Below are 19,102 nucleotides of genomic sequence, written 5' to 3' on the forward strand. Positions count from 1 at the left end.
GGGAACGAGAATTGGAAGAGCAAATATGTAAGGAGATAGCAGATATTAGTAGTAAGCACAGAGTAGTGATTGTGGGTGATTTCAATTTTCCGTACATAGACTGGGAATCACATTCTGTTAAAGGACTGGATGGTTTGGAGTTTGTAAAATGTGTGCAGGATAGTTTTTTGCAGCAATACGTAGAGGTACCTACCAGAGAAGGGGCAGTGTTGGACCTCCTGTTGGGAAATGAGACGGGTCAGGTGACGGAGGTATGTGTTGAGGAGCACTTTGGGTCTAGTGATCACAATGCCATTAGTTTCAATATAATTATGGAGAAGGTCAAATCTGGACCAAGGGTTGAGATTTTGGATTGGAGAAAGGCTAATTTTGAGGAGATGAGAAAGGATTTAAAAGGAGTGAAATGGAACTTTTTGTTTTATGAAAAGGATATAATAGAGAAATGGAGGATATTTAAAGGTGAAATTTTGAGAGTACAGAGTCTTTATGTCCCTGTTCGGTGGAAAGGAAAGAATAATAATTTGAAAGAGCCGTGGTTTTCCAGGGAAATTGGACACTTGGTTCGGAAAAAGAGGGAGATATACAATAAATATAAGCGGCAGGGAGTAAATGAGGTTCTTGAGGAATATAAAGAATGTAAAAGTAATCTTAAGAAGGAAATTAGAAAAGCGAAAAAAAGATATGAGGCTGCTTTGGCAAGTAATGTAAAAGTAAACCCCAAGGGGTTCTACAGATATGTCAATAGCAAAAGGATAGTGAGGGATAAAATTGGTCCATTAGAGAGTCAGAGTGGACAGCTATGTGCTGAGCCGGAAGAAATGGGGGAGATATTAAACAATTTCTTTTCTTCGGTATTCACCGAGGAGAAGGATATTGAATTATGTGAGGTAAGCGAAACAAGTAGAGTAGTGATGGAAATTATGAGGATTAAAGAAGAGGAGGTACGGACACTTTTGAAAAATATAAAAGTGGATAAGTCTCCAGGTCCTGATAGGATATTCCCTAGGACATTGAGGGAAGTTAGTGCAGAAATAGCAGGGGCTATGACGGAAATATTTCAAACGTCATTAGAAACGGGGATGGTGCCGGAAGATTGGCGCATTGCGCATGTTGTGCCTTTGTTTAAAAAAGGTTCTAAAAGTAAACCTAGCAATTATAGACCTGTTAGTTTGACGTCTGTGGTGGGAAAATTAATTGAAAAGATACTTAGGGACAATATATATAATTATTTGGATAAACAAGGCCTGATTAGAAACAGTCAACATGGATTTGTGCCTGGAAGGTCATGTTTGACTAATCTTCTTGAATTTTTTGAAGAGGTTACCAGGGAAATTGATAAGGGCAAGGCTGTGGATGTTGTCTATATGGACTTCAGTAAGGCATTTGACAAGGTTCCACATGGAAGGTTGATTAAGAAGGTTAAATCGTTGGGTATTAATAGTGAGGTTGCAAGATGGATTCAACAATGGCTGAATGGGAGATACCAGAGGGTAATGGTTGACAATTGTATGTCAGGTTGGAGGCCAGTGTCTAGTGGAGTACCCCAAGGATCTGTGTTGGGTCCACTGTTGTTTGTCATTTACATTAATGATCTGGATGATGGTGTGGCAAATTGGATTAGTAAATATGCAGATGATACTAAGATAGGTGGTGTAGTTAATAATGAAGTAGAGTTTCAAAGTCTACAGAGAGACTTGGGCCTTTTGGAAGGGTGGGCTGAAAGATGGCAGATGGAGTTTAATGCTGATAAGTGTGAGGTGCTGCATTTTGGTAGGACAAATCAAAATAGGACGTACAGGGTAAATGGTAGGGAATTGAGGAATGCAGTGGAACAGAGGGATCTGGGAATAACTGTGCATTGTTCCCTGAAGGTGGAATCTCATGTGGATAGGGTGGTGAAGAAGGCGTTTGGTATGCTTGCCTTTATAAATCAGAGCATCGAATATAGAAGTTGGGATGTAATGTTAAAATTGTACAGGGCATTGGTGAGGCCGAATCTGGAGTATGGTGTGCAGTTCTGGTCGCCAAATTATAGGAAGGATGTCGACAAAATGGAGAGGGTACAGAGGAGATTTACTAGAATGTTGCCTGGGTTTCAGCACTTAAGCTACAGAGAGAGGTTGAACAGGTTGGGTCTTTATTCTTTGGAGCGTAGAAGGTTGAGGGGGTACTTGATAGAGGTTTTTAAAATTTTAAGAGGGATGGACAGAGTTGACGTGGGTAGGCTTTTCCCTTTAAGAGTGGGGAAGATTCCAACAAGGGGACATAGCTTCAGAATTGAGGGACAAAAGTTTAGGGGTAACATGAGGGGTAACTTCTTTACTCAGAGGGTGGTGGCTGTATGGAATGGGCTTCCGGTGGAAGTGGTGGAGGCAGGCTCGATTTTATTATTTAAGAGTAAATTGGATAGGTATATGGATAAGAGGGGATTAGAGGGTTATGGTCTGAGAGCAGGTAGATGAGACTAGGTCAGAGAGAGTGGTCGGCGTGGACTGGTAGGGCCGAACGGGCCTGTTTCCGTGCTGGAGTTGTTATATGGTTATATGGTTAAATAAATGTTGCAAATTAACCGTCTCAACAGAAATCCTTTCAGACGCTGCTCAATGTCCAAACACCTTCAACAAGCAGTTCAGTTCAGTTCCCTACACGTCTGATGAATAAGTGAAAATGCCCAGCTGTTGCTGCTGGGCTTGGACAAGGTACAGACAATGATATGGAGGCGACTCCTGCATTTACTGGGGGTTGTCACATTCCCAGAAAACCATCCGTTTCACTATTCTTGGTAAAGTGAAACCATGTCTGCTGTGCATGCGTCATGAAATGAGAGTGGACAAGAAAGAGTAATGGTTGACACCCATATTCCGAGAGCACATTTTTATCTGTATCTCAGATTTTTCGTAGACATTTGTTAATTCTGTATGGGCGAATTTCCGTTATCCGACAACAATAATTTCCAACAATAAAATCTTATTACCTCCCTTTGCATATGACGTCATTCCAACTGGAAACACTTTGGAGCAAAAGTTGTGAAAATCTTTACCTACAGCACCATCATGAGTAACTTCACCACAAGGGCTACTGTGGTTCAAGGCAACATATTTTTTTAACCTCATCTATTTCTTATTCACGTTTTGTTGTATTCAAATTTCAAACAACAGATTCCCACTGTTTCCTTCATTTTTTGTAGCTTTTAACATTATACAGTCATACCTCATTTGTTGATTATTATGCTTAACAATAAGAGTGGGTTTACCCATCAACACCACTTCCCTATTTACTGCTATTAAATTATTAATAACTTACAAGCTTCTTGGATCTTAATTCTGCTATCTATGAAAAATCCCATCATACCCACCAAACTGACTTTTCCCATCGAGTGGTACAGCACTCCATTCCCATTCCCAGTCCACGGTGTTCATGCTGACCATGATGCTCACCTAATTAATGCCACCTGCCAGCACATGGGCTGCATCCCTTCATTCTCTGCCTGTTCATGTGCCTGGCTAAATGCCTCTGAAATAATACTATCGTATCTGCTTTCACCACTTCCCCTTGCATCGTTCTCCAGGCGCCTACTCTCTGCGTAGGAAACATTCCTCAAATCTCCTTTAATCTTACCTCCTCTCACCTTAAAGTTATGCCCTTTGGTATTTGACATTTCCACCATGGGTTTATCTATGCTATCTTTTATCTACCATAGCCATTTTTGGTGCTTTGCTGAAATCCACTCAATTTATTTTTACTGCTGTAATTAGTCTTCCAAATTCTAAAAAAAACAAGCCTGTATCCTTCCTCGGCCCCCATGAATTATACCCAGGTGCTCCAGTTTACTCCCACATACCAAACACGTGACCGAGTGCTGGTTGACATGTTAATTCACCACTGAAAAATACATTTAATGCATGTGAGTGGTAGAAGAATCCAAATAGTAATTCAGGAGCTTCTGAGGGACAATATTTTCGGGGGGAAATTGTCTGGTAATCGGGTTGCTCTGAGTCTCAGAACAGCATCAATGGGCCACAAGGTCTCTTTCTATATTGTAAAGAAATATGAAAATATAGAATCAATAAACATACAAGTTTAAAAATAAGAGCACTGAGCTTTCTGCAAAATTTTCAAATGTATAATAATTTGAATAAGCAATAATAAAAAGCCACCAGACTGAAGTCTAAAACTATTTAACTAACTTGATTTTCTACTTTTCCCCAGGACGTAACCATAAGAGCAATACTATTAATGCATATGCTAGGAGGTTAATCTCAGTTAGATATGGAGGATATTAGTGCAGGACCACACTTCCAACTTCTTGACAGGATGTAGGTCAGAGGAATGCAAGAGAATATGGATAAGCTGGTGGTACATCAAAGTCTTGGAGCTGAAACTCAACACAGTGTGCAAATTTACACTGCAGTAGGAACAAGGAGAAGCAGTAATATAAACTAGAGGGCACAATACCCAAACGGTTACAAGAATAGAGGACCTGGGGTGTATTAGAATAAATCACGAGTGTGCCACGGCTGGTTGAGAAATCAGTCAAGTGAAAACATTAAGACAATACAGTCCAGATTCCCCAGAATGACTCCAGGGATGAGGCCTGCTTAGTTACAGGGAAAAAAACAAGAGAAGGTGGAGTTATCAAATCCAAGATTTACATCAAGTATTTTCAATTATGCAGAATTGAATCAGTGCAGATGGAGAGAAAGAGTTCCCACTGGCAGATGAATAAAGATCCAAGGAACATGCCATAAGAATAATCCCAAAACAAAAAAAGACAAAAATAATAAAAGGATAGTTTATATAAAAATCCAGCTGTGCTTCAGATCGGAGATGTTCTGCTGGGGGAGCGGGGGGTGAATTGGAGGCAGGTTTTAAAGTGAAATTCAAACTGCAAGTCCATGTTCCCACAACCTCCAACATTACAGAGAAAACATTCCAAGTCTGTCCAACCTCTTCCTTTAGCTAATAACCCCTTATCCAGGCATCTGAAGAAGGGTCTTGACCCAAAACGTCACCCATTCCTTCGCTCAAGAGATGCTGCCTGTCCCACTGGGTTTTGTGCCTATCGTTCTGATAATCCTCATCCATACCCTTTCCAAACCATCTACTTCCTTCCTGTAATAGGCCAACCAGAAATGCACAGAATACTCCAAATGTGGCCTCATCAAAGTCCTATAAAGCAGCATCATGACTACCTCACTCTGATACTCTACGCCTGGACCAATGAAAGCAAGCATACCATGTCTTCTTTACCACTCTATCTACCTTTGTAGCTACTTTCAGGGAGTTATGGGCTTGAACGCCAAGATCCTTTTGTACAAAAATGCTGTTGAGCTCATGCCATTAATTGTAATTTCCCCCCTTATATTTGACCTCGCAAAGTGCAACACCTCACACTTGCTCGGATTAAAATCCATCTGCCATTTCTCTGCCCATTTCTGTAACTGGTCATCTGGTCAACATCCTACTGTATCTGTAAAATGCTAAACTGTAACCCTAGGCAGCCTTCCTCACAGCCCACAACCCCAGCAATCTTGGTGTTATCTGCAAACTTAATAACATCACACAAACAGCAGAGGTCCCAGCACAGATCCCAATGGAACTCCATTAATTCCAAACCTCAGCCTCTGCAGTTATTTTCTTACACAACTTGCCGCTCCACTGCGATTTCTCCTCAAGGTATGTCTACTTTGAAGAAGTTCTCCTCCTCTCTTCGACGAGAGTTTAGCAACATGCTCTCTCGCTGCTCCCCCTCTGTAATTTCTCCTGCCCTCCTACTCTACGACCACGTTTTATGAACATTGACTTCTCCAACTTTAATAGTTCCTCTGTCCCTCTCTTCCCCTCCCCCTTCCCAGTTCTCCCACTGTCTTCCTGTCTCCACCTATATCCTTTCTTTGTCCCGCCCCCCTGACATCAGTCTGAAGAAGGGTCACGACCCAAAACGTCACTCTCTCCTAGATGCTGCCTGACCTGCTGAGTTACTCCAGCATTTTGTGATACCAAACCTCAGCCCGAATACTTTCAGTAAACCATACGACCAAGTAATCGTTAATCCTGTTTTAAACTTCTGGATCAGCCTATCAGTGACTTTATCAAATGTCTTACTAAGAGACATGTAGGTACATTCACCACCCAAACGTCTTTGATCACCTTGTGTCTATTGTGTTGACAATTTTGAGGTGCAATGGATTCAGACCCCTCAGTACATCACCCTAAGGGTCAAACCATATTATGAACATGCTCCTCTTGAATTTAACCTGCCAACTCCATCATTTTACCCCCTGTACAATTAAAATTCATCTGCCAATACTCTGTCCAAATTTCCAACTGATATACAGTTGCATCCTTTGACAAACTCACTATTGGCAACTCCACCAAACCTTATGTTGTCTGCAACTGATCCACCACTCTACCCTCATCAATCACCTTGGTCACCTCCTCAAAAAGCTCCAAAAACAAACCCTGCCCTGTACAAAGCCATGCGGACTTTCCCCAATTATTCCATTCTCTTCCCAAATGGACCCCATCCAGTACAGATCATGGCAGAGATAGAGATCATCAACATTGGACAGAGAGAAAGATCAGTAATGTTGGACAGAGAGAGAGAGAGATCACTAAGGTTGGACAGAGAGAGAGATTACTAATGTTGGACAGATAGAGATCACTAATGTTGGACAGAGATCACTAATGTTGGACAGAGAGAGAGAGAGATCATTAATGTTGGACAGAGAAAGAGATTACTAATGTTGGACAGAGATCACTAATGTTGGACAGAGAGAGATCACTAATGTTGGACAGAGAGAGAGATCATTAATGTTGGACAGAGATAGAGATCACTAATGTTGGACAGAGAGGGATCACTAATGTTGGACAGAGAGGGATCACTAATGTTGGACAGAGAGAGATCACTAATGTTGGACAGAGATAGAGATCGCTAATGTTGGACAGAGAGAGAGATCACTAATGTAGGACACAGAGAGAGATCACTAATGTTGGACAGAGATCACTAATGTTGGACAGAGAGAGAGAGATCGCTAATGTTGGACAGAGATCACTAATGTTGGACAGAGAGAGATATCGCTAATGTTGGACAGAGAGAGATCACTAATGTTGGAGAGAGAGAGGTCACTAATGTTGGACAGAGATAGAGATCACTAATGTTAGACAGAGAGAGAGATCACTAATGCTGGACAGAGAGAGAGAGAGATCACTAATGTTGGACAGAGATAGATCACTAATGTTGGAGAGAGAGATCACTAATGTTGGAGAGAGATCACTAATGTTGGAGAGAGAGCGATCACTAATGTTGGAGAGAGAGAGAGATCACTAATGTTGGAGAGAGAGAGAGATCACTAATGTTGGAGAGAGAGAGAGATCACTAATGTTGGAGAGAGAGAGAGATCACTAATGTTGGAGAGAGAGATCACTAATGTTGGAGACTAGAGAGATCACTAATGCTGGACAGAGAGAGAGACATCACTAAGCTGGAGAGAGAGAGATCATTAATGTTGGACAGAGATATCACTGATGTTGGACTGAGAGAGATCACTAATGCTGGAGAGAGAGATCACTAGTGTTGGACAGAGAGAGATCACTAATGCTAATCAGAGATATCACTAATGTTGGACAGAGATATCACTAATGTTGGACAGAGATAGAGATCGCTAATGTTGGACAGAGAGAGAGATCGCTAATGTTGGACAGAGAGATATCACTAATGTTGGACAGAGAGAGATCACTAATGAAGGACATAGAGAGATCACTAATGTTGGAGAAAGAGAGAGAGAGAGATTGCTAATGTTGGACAGAGATAGAGAGAGATCACTAATGTTGGACAGAGAGATATCACTAATGTTGGACAGAGATCACTAATGTTGGACAGAGAGAGATCGCTAATGTTGGACAGAGACAGAGATCACTAATGTTGGACAGAGAGAGATCACTAATGTTGGACAGAGACAGAGATCACTAATGTTGGACAGAGACAGAGATCACTAATGTTGGACAGAGACCACTAATATTGGACAGAGGGAGATCACTGATGTTGGAGAGAGAGAGATCACTAATGTTGGAGACAAAGAGAGATCACTAATGTTAGACAGAGAGATCGCTAAATGTTGGAGATAGAGACAGAGATCACTAATGTTGGAGAGAGAGATCGCCAACGTTGTCCGTGGAAACAGGCTGATATTGTGGGGAGGGGCGGGAATGTTGAGAGCGGGGGTGAGGTGTTGAGTCAGCGATGTTGTCACTGGTGTTTGTGGCGGGGAGAGCCCGACCCGGGATAGATGTTGATGCCGCCAGCTCTCGGCCGCTGTATTGTCACCGACAGACGCTGGCGTTCATCACCCACAGCCAGCCATGTCCCCGCTGCCGTTTCTCACCGACTCGCCGCCGTCAGCCCGCGGCCACTGATGCGGGGATGGTTCTCAGCGCAGCCAGGGTGTTGTGGTGGCGCGGGCGCGGGCACTTTGTGCAGCGTGCGCGTTGTGGCGCGGGCATGTTGTGACGCGAGCGCGGGCACGTTATGTCGCTGGCGCGGGCACGTTGTGGCGCGGGAACGTTGCGTAGAGGGCACGGGCACGTTATGTAGAGGGGGCGCGGGCACGTTGGAGCGCGGGCACGTTGTGTAGAGGCCACGGGCACGTTGTGTACAGGGCGCGAGCACGTTGTGTAGAGGCCACGAACACGTTGGGTCGCGAGCACGTTGTGTAGAGGCCACGGGCACGTTGTGTACAAAGCGCGGGCACGTTGTGTACAGGGCGCGGGCACGTTGATGTTTCTTACCGAGACCGCCGCGCCCTTGTCCCGCCTCGGCCAATGAGGGAAGGGGGCGCCGCCGTGACCCCGCCCCCACCAGTGGGCACGTGGAGGCCGCGCGCAGGCAGCGACGCCCGTTGATCCCGCCCCCGCCAACGGCCGCCGCTTCAAACCACAACCGCCAGCGGCCCCGCGCTTCAAACCCCAACCGCCAACGGCCGCGCGCTTCAAACCCCAACCGCCAACGGCCGCGCGCTTCAAACCCCAACCGCCAACGGCCGCGCGCTTCAACCCCCAACCGCCCAGCGGCCGCGCGCTTCAAACGGCTCACAACGTGTCTATAATAAAAGGACCTCATTACATTGACGTGTGAGTGGCGAGCGTGGACGCCCCCTCGTGCCCGCGCCCCTCTCGTCTTCCGGCCAATAGCAGCCTCGATCGATCATTCGCACATAGACGCCTTCCCCCCACATATGTTCCCCACAAATGTCCCCCAGACAGGTTCCCCACACATGTCCCCAAAACATGTGGCCCCACACACCATGTGCCCCCCCCCTCCCCACACGTTGCGGGAATGCCAAGATTACAGCAGGATAACGTCCAGGTCCACAGAACACTTAAGTGGGCGGATTACCACAGGACATGACGGTCCACAAACCTGCACCGAGCAGAAACTCAGTCGCCTCGTCCTCCACACACGCTGCCCGGCGCAGCCCGACCCGCTCACTCCAGCACCTCAACTCCGGACAAGGTGAGGCGCCGCGCAGCCCAGCCACTGCCCTCCCCCCCCCCCACCCTCCCCTCCTACCCACACTCCCCCCACCCCCACTGCCCTCCTGCCCCCACTAACCCCCTGCGCCCTCACTCCCCCCCCCACCTGCCCCCACTCCCCCCTCTCTCTCTGGAACCCGCAGCGTGAGCCCCGTCTGCGCCCAGTGACCCGGGACAGCGAGGACTGCCTGACCCGCTGAGGTACCCCAGCACTGTGTCCCCACACTGACAGCACTGTGTCCCCACACTGACCACATGGACAGCACTGTACCCACACTGACCACATGGACAGCACTGTGTGCCCACACTGACAGCACTGTGTCCCCACACTGACCACATGGACAGCACTGTACCCACACTGACCACATGGACAGCACTGTGTACCCACACTGACAGCACTGTGTCCCCACACTGACCACATGGACAGCACTGTGTGCCCACACTGACCACATGGACAGCACTGTGTGCCCACACTGACCACATGGACAGCACTGTGTCCCCACACTGACAATACAGTGTCCGGCCCCAATGTTACCCCAGCTCTGTGTGTATCACTGCGACAGAGGAGCTGCCCCGGACTAGCTGTGGTTCACTTGTACTGAGCGCTGCCGAGGGTCGCTGGGCGCTGCTGGTCCAGAGGATCCACCACAGTCCGGGCACAACCCGCATCTACTCGGGAGTGAGGGGCAAGGGAATCATGCATGGCCGGCCCATGTTTACACTATAACTGAGCTGTCGAGGCGAGGGAATGGAGAGTCACATGCTGCGCAGCCGTAGAGTTGCTTCCTCAGTGCCAGAGACCCGGGTGTGATCCTCACCCTGGCTGCTGTCTGTCTGGAGTTTGCACCGTCTCCTCAAAACCTGCGTGCATTTCCTCCCACATCCCAAAGGCGCGCGGGTCACTGCTCCGGGCACTCACACTCACACTGGACGCTCACACTGGACGCTCACACTCACACTGGACGCTCACACTCACACTGGACGTTCACACTGGACGCTCACACTCACACTGGACACTCACACCCTGGACGTTCACACTGGATGCTCACATCCTGGACGCTCACACTGGATACCCACACCGTGGACGCTCACATTGCGTACCGTCACTGCGATGTATTCAAGAGAGTTAGATTTAGCTCTTCAGGGTAACGGAATCAGGGAGAAGGCAGGAACGGGTTACTGATTGTGGATGATCAGCCATGATCATTTTGAATGGCGGTGCTGGCGCGAAAGGCCAAATGGCCTTCTCCTGCACCTATTTTCTATGTCACACTGTGACTGCTCTGGACAGGCACATTGCGGTCAGTCACACTGACCACTGCTCTGGGCAGTCACACTGACCACAGCTCTGGGCAGTCACACTGACCACTGCTCTGGAGTCACAGACTGATCATTACTCTGGGCAGTCACACTGACCATCGCTCTGGACAGTCGCACGGACCACTGCTCTGGGCAGTCACAGACTGACCACTGCTCTGGACAGTCACTCTGACCACTGCTCTGGGCAGTCACACTGCGGCCAGTCACAGACTGACCACTGCTCTGGACAGTCACTCTGACCACTGCTCTGGGCAGTCACACTGCGGCCAGTCACAGACTGACCACTGCTCTGGACAGTCACTCTGACCACTGCTCTGGACAGTCGCACGGACCACTGCTCTGGACAGTCGCACGGACCACTGCTCTGGGCAGTCACACTCTGACCACTGCTCCGGGCAGTCTCACTGCGGACAGTTTGATCGATGTGAGCAGTGAAAAGTTCCAAGTGTTGACGAAGCCTTCATGTGGCCAGAAAAAGGAACACAAACAACTTTTCCCGCCCCACCCCAACATACATTTTCATTTTCCAGGCGTTGTTGACCCTTTGAAACAACGAGAACGTTTGTCTCGACAAATGTGCTCGAAGGAACTTTTCTTATTCTGGAAAATCCTGGTGGCATTTGAAAGAATTTCACGATTTGGCGATCGTCGGTTGAAGTTCATCTGTCGAAAACAACTCAAAACTGGCCAAAGTTGTCAAAATTAAGTTGTTTTAAACTTACCTCGAATTCAAGAAAGATCTGCAAGGTGGCACTCCGCCTGTTTGCAATCTGTGCCGCTCTCCTCTCCTCACCTCTTCTATTCTCTTCTCTCCGCTCGTTGCTTTGCTTTGCTTTGCTTCGCCTCGCTTTGTTTTGCCCGTGCCTGTTTTGGTGTGAGCGGATGTGGGAGGTTTATAAAGCTCGCTGCCCCAGTCCTGCCCCCTGCTTTACAGCTCACCGACACGTGGTTTTCATTAGAAAATGAGAATATTTTACCTTTCAAAGTTTTATTTACCAACAAAAATAAGTTATTTACAACGTAAACGTTTTGAAATATATATTAAAAACACCCGTATATTAAATTCAGGAAAGTTGTATTTATGGATTCTTTTTTAAATCTAGAATTAGTCCCCATGGCGGATGTGCCGTCGAACACATTCCCGGACTGGGGCAATAAAGGCAGTCAGGAGGCAAATGCAATTTAAATGTTGTTGTTCGCGCTGAATGTCAATTATTTTCTCAGATTAAGCAGGCACATGACTGCACATACACCCTGCATTCCCTCACGTAGTCGGGATGATGCAATTTGGAAGAGATTACTAAAACCCAGGAATATGTTTATCTTGCATACACTAATACGTTTACCATACAATTAGGATGGGATGAAGACTTTGTTTATCCATATCCAGACTAGAAACTCCCTTATTTCGAGATGTGTGCAGCTGTGGTCTATCCCACTCCCTAACACATCTTTAAAAAATAGTTTTCACTATTTAAAATTACTTGACAAAGAAACTACAACGCAGAAACAAACAGTCTGTCAATTGGACTGCACTTTGGTGTTTGCACGCATGGGAACATTCTCAGTCCAACTTTCTTAATCGTATTTGCGTTATATTAGTCAAACCCCCGTGATGTATGCATGGAACTCGCTTCCCTTTGTGAAATCAATCACTCTATTCTCTTGGCATTCCTTACACTGTAACCACACATGGTTGGTGTTTTTATGTTCCCTTACTCTGAACTCCTCGGCATAACAGATACTCCACTTTCTCTCCTCGGATCACTTGTCATTTTATCATTTGTTATTTTTACTTGTGGGTGAAAGCACTTTTGTACAGTGTTTGTAGTAGCACTGCAATTTACCTGAGAGAATAGATGCTCCCCCTACTTCTGCTTCATGCTGTAGCCCTGAGGTAGCTCATTCGAGTGTGTAAGAAGAAACTGCAGATGCTGGTTTGCACCGAAGATAGATACAAAATGCTGGAGTAACTCAGCGGGTCAGACAGCATCTCTGGGCATCATTATCTAGCGATGCTGCCTGACCCAGCATTTTGTGTTTCACTCATACTAATCCCAGATTACTATTGCACTCTCTTGGTCCACAGTTGACTGATTGAAAAATACAGCACGGAAATAGGCCCTTTGGGCCACCATGTCCATGCGGATCATTGATCACCAGGTTACACTAGTTCTATGTTATCCTACTTTCTGATCCACTCTGTACATTTTAGGGACAATTTAGAGAGGCCAATTCATCTAGAAACCCGCATGTCTGGGATGTGGGAAGAAACCAGAGCACCCAGAGGAACCCATGCAGTCACAGGGAGAACGCGCAAACTCCACACAACAGCCGAGATCAGGATCTGACCTGGATCTTTGGCGCTGTGAGGCAGCAGCACTACCACTGCACCACTGTGCCACCCACAATAATGACATGACTTGGCAACCCATCACTTTGTCAACCCTCCACTCAGTCCGCCTAAACCTACCTGATCTCCCTGTTGCTAAACGCTTTAACTCCCCCTCCCATTCCCATACTGACCTTTCTGTCCTGGGCCTCCTCCATTGTCAGAGTGAGGGCCCAGCGCAAATTGGAGAAGCAGCACCTCATATTTTGCTTGGGCAGCTTACAACCCAGTAGTATGAATATTGACTTCTCTAACTTCAAGGAACACTTGCTTTCTCTCTCTCTCCATCCCTCCCCATCCTAGTTCTCTGAGCAGTCTGACTGTCCTCCTGATTAAATTTTATATTTATATACTTTGCTGTGATCTTCCCCCAGCTAACAATGATCTATTCTACATTTTCCTTGACCTTCGTCCCCTTAGATGTCTCGTTTTCACACCTTATCCTTCCATATCTCTATGTCTCCCTCTCCCTTGACTCAGTCTGAAAAAGGGTCTTGACCCGAAACATTGCCCATTCCTTTTATCCAGAGTTACTCCTGCATTTTGTGTCTACCTTCAGTGTAAACCAGCATCTGCAACTCCTTCCTGCACATCACTTTACCTCCCCAGTACTCAGGCAACTGCTCCTGCCATATATTTCTAGAATAAAATCTGAAAATGTTCACCAACAGTTGTATCAACATGGATTTATGAAGGGGAAATGATGCTTGACTCATTTTCTGGAATTTTTTAAGGATGTAACAAGTAGAATGGATAAGGGAGAGCAAGTGGATGTGGCGTATATGGACTTTCAAAAAGTCTTTGACAAGGTCTCACGCAAGAGATTAGTGTGCAAAATCAGAGCACATGGTATTGGAAGTAGGGTATTGACGTGGATAGAGAAATGGTTTAGAAGGATGAGGGGGGATCTTATAGAGACATATAAAATTATGAAAGGACTGGACCAGCTAGACGCAGGAAAAATGTTCCCAATGTTGGGGAGTCCAGAACCAGGGGCCTAAGAATAAAGGGAGGCCATTTAAAACTGAGGTGAGGAAAAACTTTTTCACCCAGACATTTGTGAAATTGTGGAATTCTCTGCCACAGAAGGCAGTGGAGGCCAATTCACTGAATGAATTTAAAAGAGAGTTAGATAGAGCTCTAGGGGCTAGTGGAATCAAGGGATATGGGGAGAAGGCAGGCACAGGTTACTGATTGTGGATGATCTGCCATAATCACAATGAATGGCGAAGCTGGCTCGAAGGGCCAAATGGCCTCCTCCTGCACCTATTTTCTATGTTTCTATCTATGTTTCTATGGTTGGCAGATAGGAAGCAAAGAGTAGGAATTAACGGGTCCTTTTCAGAATGGCAGGCAGTGACTAGTGGAGTGCCACAAGGCTCGGTGCAGGGACCCTAGTTATATACAATATATATTAACGATTTAGACGAGGGAATTAAATGTAACATCACCAGGTTTACGGATGACAAAAAGCTGGATGGCAGTGTGAGCTGCAAGGAGGATGCTATGAGGCTGCAGGGTGACTTGGATAGGTTGGGTGAGTGTGCAGATGCATGGCAGATGCAGTTTAATGTGGATAAATGTGAGGTTATCCACTTTGGTGGCAAGAACGGGAAACAGATTATTATCTGAATGGTAGGAAAGAACTGCAGATGCTGGTTGACATAAAATGCTGGAGTAACTCAGCGGGACAGGCAGCATCTCTGGAGAGAAGAAATGGATGATGTTTCAGGTCTAGACCCTTCTTCAGACAAAAGAAGGGTCTCAACCTGAAACGTCTGAAGAAGGGTCTCGACCAGAAATGTCACCCATTCCTTCTCTCAGAGATGCTGTCTGTCCCGCTGAGTTACTTCAGCATTTTGTGTCAACCATCGATTATCTGAATGGTGTCAAATTAGGAAAAGGGGAGGTGCAACAAGACCTGGGTGTGCTTGTACTTCAGTCACTGAAAATAAGCATGCAGGTACAGCAGGCAGTGAAGAAAGCTAATGGCAAGAAAGGCATGTTGGCCTTCATTGCGAGAGGATTTGAGTTTAGGAGCAAGGAGGTCCTACTGCCATTGCACAGAGCCCAGAGTATTATGTGCAATTTTGGTCTCCTAATTTGAGGAAGGACATTTTTGCCATTGAGGGAGTGGAGCGTAGGTTCACCAGGTTAATCCCCGGGATGGAAGGACTGACATATGATGAAAGAAAGGGTCAACTGGGCTCGAAACTGGAATTTAGAAGGATGAGAGGGGATCTTATGGAAACATATTAAATTCTTAAAGGATTGGACAGGCTAGATGCAGGAAAAATGCTCCCCATTTTGGGGAGTGTAGAACCAGGGGGTCACAGTTTAAGAATAAGGGGTAGGCCATTTAGGACTGAGATGAGGAAAAGCTTTTTCACCTAGAGACTTGTGAATCTGTGGAATTTTCTGTCACAGAAGGCAGTGGAGGCCAATTCACTAGATGTTTTTAAGAATGACTTAGATTTAGCTCTGAGGGTTAAACGAATCAAGGGATATTCCGTGCCCTCCATAATGTTTGGGACAAAGATCCATCATTTATTTATTAGCCTCTGTACTCCACAATTTGAGATTTGTAATAGAAAAAATCACATGTGGTTAAAGTGCACATTGTCAGATTTTAATAAAGGCCATTTTTATACATTTTGGTTTCACCATGTAGAAATTACAGCAGTGTTTATACATAGTCCCCCCATTTCAGGGCACCATAATGTTTGGGACACAGCAATATCATGTAAATGAAAGTCGTCATGTTTAGTATTTTGTTGCATATCCTTTGCATGCAATGACTGCTTGAAGTCTGTGATTCATGGACATCACCAGTTGCTGGGTGTCTTCTCTGATGATGCTCTGCCAGGCCTGTATTGCAGCCATCTTTAGCTTATGGTTGTTTTAGAAAATAGAAAATAGGTGCAGGAGGAGGCCATTCGGCCCTTCGAGCCATTCAATGTGACCATGGCTGATCATTCTCAATCAGTACCCCGTTTCTGCCTTCTACCCATACCCCCTGACCCCGCTATCCTTAAGAGCTCTATCCAGCTCTCTCTTGAATGCATTCAGAGAATTTTGGCGGCTAGTCCCCTTCAGTTTTCTCTTCAGCATATAAAAGTCATGCTCAATTGGGTTCAGATCGGGTGATTGACTTGGCCATTCAAGAATTGACCATTCTTTAGTTTTGAAAAACTCCTTTGTTGCTTCAGCAGTATGTTTGGGATGCTGTAGAATGAACCGCCGGCCAATGAGTTTTGAGGCATTTGTTTGAACTTGAGCAGATAGGATGTGTCTATACACTTCAGAATTCATTATGCTACTACCATCAGCAGTTGTATCATCAATGAAGATAAGTGAGACAGTTCGTTCAGCAGCCGTACATGCCCAGGCCATAGCACCCCCACCACCCTGTTTCACAGATGAGGTAGTATGCTTTGGATCTTGGGCAGTTCCTTCTCTCCTCCATACTTTGCTCTTGCCATTACTCTGCTATAAGTTAATCTTCGTCTCATCTGTCCACAAGACCTTTTTCCAGAACTGTGGTTGCTCTTTTAAGTGCTTCTTGGCAAACTGTAACCTGGCCATCCTATTTGTGCGGCTAACCAGTAGTTTGCATCTTGCAGTGTAGCCTCTGTATTTCTGTTCATGAAGTCTTCTGTCGACAGTGATCATCGACAAATCCACAACTGAATCCTGAAAAGTGTTTCTGATATGTCAGACAGGTTTTTGGGGACTTTTCTTTATTATAGAGAGAATTCTTCTGTCAACAGCTGTGGGGGCCGTTGTGATTAGTAAGCTCACCAGTGCTCTCTTTCTTCTGAATGATGTTCCAAACATTGATTTTGATAAACCTAAGGTTTGGCTGATGTCTCTAACAGTTTTTTTCTTGTTTCTCTGACTCATAATGGCTTCTTTGACTTTCATTGGCACAACTTTGGTCCTCATGTTGATAAGCAGTAATAAAAGTTTCCAAAGGCGATGGAAAGATTGGAGAAAAAACTAAGTGCTGAGAGCTCTCTTATACCTGCATTAAGGAGGCATTTAAACACACCTGAGCAATTACAAACACCTGTGAAGCCATGTGTCCCAAATATTATGGTGCTCTGAAATGGGGGGGGGGGGGGGGGGGGGGGACGGACTATGTATAAACACTGCTGTAATTTCTACATGGTGAAACCAAAATGTGTAAAAATACCCTTTATTAAAATCTGACAATGTGCCACATGTGATTTTTTTTCTATTACAAATCTCAAATTGTGGAGTACAGAGGCAAATAAATAAATGGTGGGTCTTTGTCCCAAACATTATGGAGGGTACTGTAGGGAAAAGCAGGAACGGGGTACTGATTTTAGCCATGATCTTATTGAATGGCGGTGCTGGCTCGCAGGGCCGAATGGCCTACTCCTACACCAATTTTTCTATGTTCTATGTTTTTTTGTGGGAATGTCACTATGTTCTATGTTTCTATGTTCAATGTTCTATGTGAGAATGTGCTTCCTTTTCATCTCAGTGGTTTTGTTTTGAAGATTGTGCAGGCTTTTCTCGTAAGAGAAAATAGTTTCTCCTCATCCAGTCAATCAAATCCTTTTTATGATTTTAAATGCCACAGTTAGATCTCCCTCACTTTTCTTTCCTCCAGGGAACTTAGAAAGCAAGTTAATGCAACCTGTTCAATCTGCCACGACTGGCTGGTGTACACTTTGGTAAATTTGTGAACAATGTGCCTTAGTACTGAGTAATTCGATTTATACATGCCACCCTGAGGAGTGAAAGTGTAATAAATTTAGTGTGTATTTTCTTTAAAGGAGGGTAGACATTTACTCTTGGTCCAGTGAACCAAAGCCTAGTGTCGTGCACCTAGTACTCTGGGTTCGAAAGCTGAGTATGAGAAATGTAAACTATAATGTAATATGTTTGGTGTATGCAGCAAGAACAGATGTATTCCCCTCACTATGGAAAGATCTCAGTGACATTCATTGCTTCTTTGCGATGATTCTCATCATCAAGTTCAGTGGTTAAGGGCCTGTCCCACTTAGGCGATTTTAAGGTGACTGCCGGTGACTAGGCTGCCGATTGAGGGGGGAATCAGGAAGAGTTGATGAGCATATGAGAAATAAATTGGCTACTGGGAAATTAGTAGGAGAATGGGATAGATAGGAACGTTCAGAGAGCTAGCATAGACTTAATGGGTCAAATGGCCTCCGCCATGTCTAGAAAGCATGAGAACTATTATTATAGTTGACATGTGATGTCTCTCAAGCTGCATGGACATTTTATTTCTTCAACATAGTTCTGAAATCCTTGCTCATTTAGTTTAGTGAACATGGATCCAAATTCAGGAAAGAGCAGGAAAGTGAAGCTGCAATTAAAGATCAGCGTGACTTCACTGAACAGTGAAGCTGGTGCTTCTGCTTCTCATGTCTCTATTGTTTGACCGGGCAACCATTGTTTCCATTCCACCTTCAAATCCATTTTCTACTCTAATAAATTCTAAACTTCTCTTGAAATATCTTCACATTGGCTTGTTTTCCTGTCAGTAATATTATTTACAAAGTACTGAGAAGAATGCTATGTTTCTAAATCACATCAGTAATCCAGACTTAAAGCTTTGTTGTGTTGCTGACATTTTTAAAGGATATGACGTGGAATATAGTAGAGTGCAGGATCAGGCCCTTTGGCCCACAATGCCTGTGCCAAACATGATGCCAAGACCAACTCTTACCTGCCTGCATATAATCCATATCCTTCCATTCCTTGCATATCCATGTGCCTATCAAAAAGTCTAAAATGTATTTGTACAACTTTGGCCAAATTGTATATCATTTCAATCTCAGCGGGACACACTGATTGAGCTCTGGT

General features: G+C 45.2%; 2 protein-coding genes across 5 annotated transcripts in view; one reads left to right on the plus strand and one right to left on the minus strand.

Annotated features, from left to right (window-relative positions):
- Positions 1 to 11,718, minus strand: part of LOC144592990 (protein NDRG1-like) — a 94,842-nt gene extending 83,124 nt beyond the window's left edge. The window contains exon 1 of the mRNA XM_078398403.1: positions 11,574 to 11,718. The gene's annotated coding sequence lies outside the window, so the exon portion shown is untranslated. The remainder of the gene's footprint in view (positions 1 to 11,573) is intronic.
- The window catches only part of LOC144592991 (uncharacterized), a 119,600-nt gene continuing 109,812 nt past the window's right edge, over positions 9,315 to 19,102 (plus strand). For all 4 annotated transcript variants that reach the window (XM_078398405.1, XM_078398407.1, XM_078398404.1 and 1 more), the window contains exon 1: positions 9,315 to 9,511. In XM_078398405.1, the coding sequence (XP_078254531.1) occupies positions 9,403 to 9,511 (109 nt within the window). In that variant the 5' untranslated portion in view covers positions 9,315 to 9,402. The remainder of the gene's footprint in view (positions 9,512 to 19,102) is intronic.

The sequence above is a fragment of the Rhinoraja longicauda genome, chromosome 4 (assembly GCF_053455715.1).
Source record: "Rhinoraja longicauda isolate Sanriku21f chromosome 4, sRhiLon1.1, whole genome shotgun sequence".
Classification (NCBI taxonomy): Eukaryota; Metazoa; Chordata; class Chondrichthyes; order Rajiformes; family Arhynchobatidae; genus Rhinoraja; species Rhinoraja longicauda.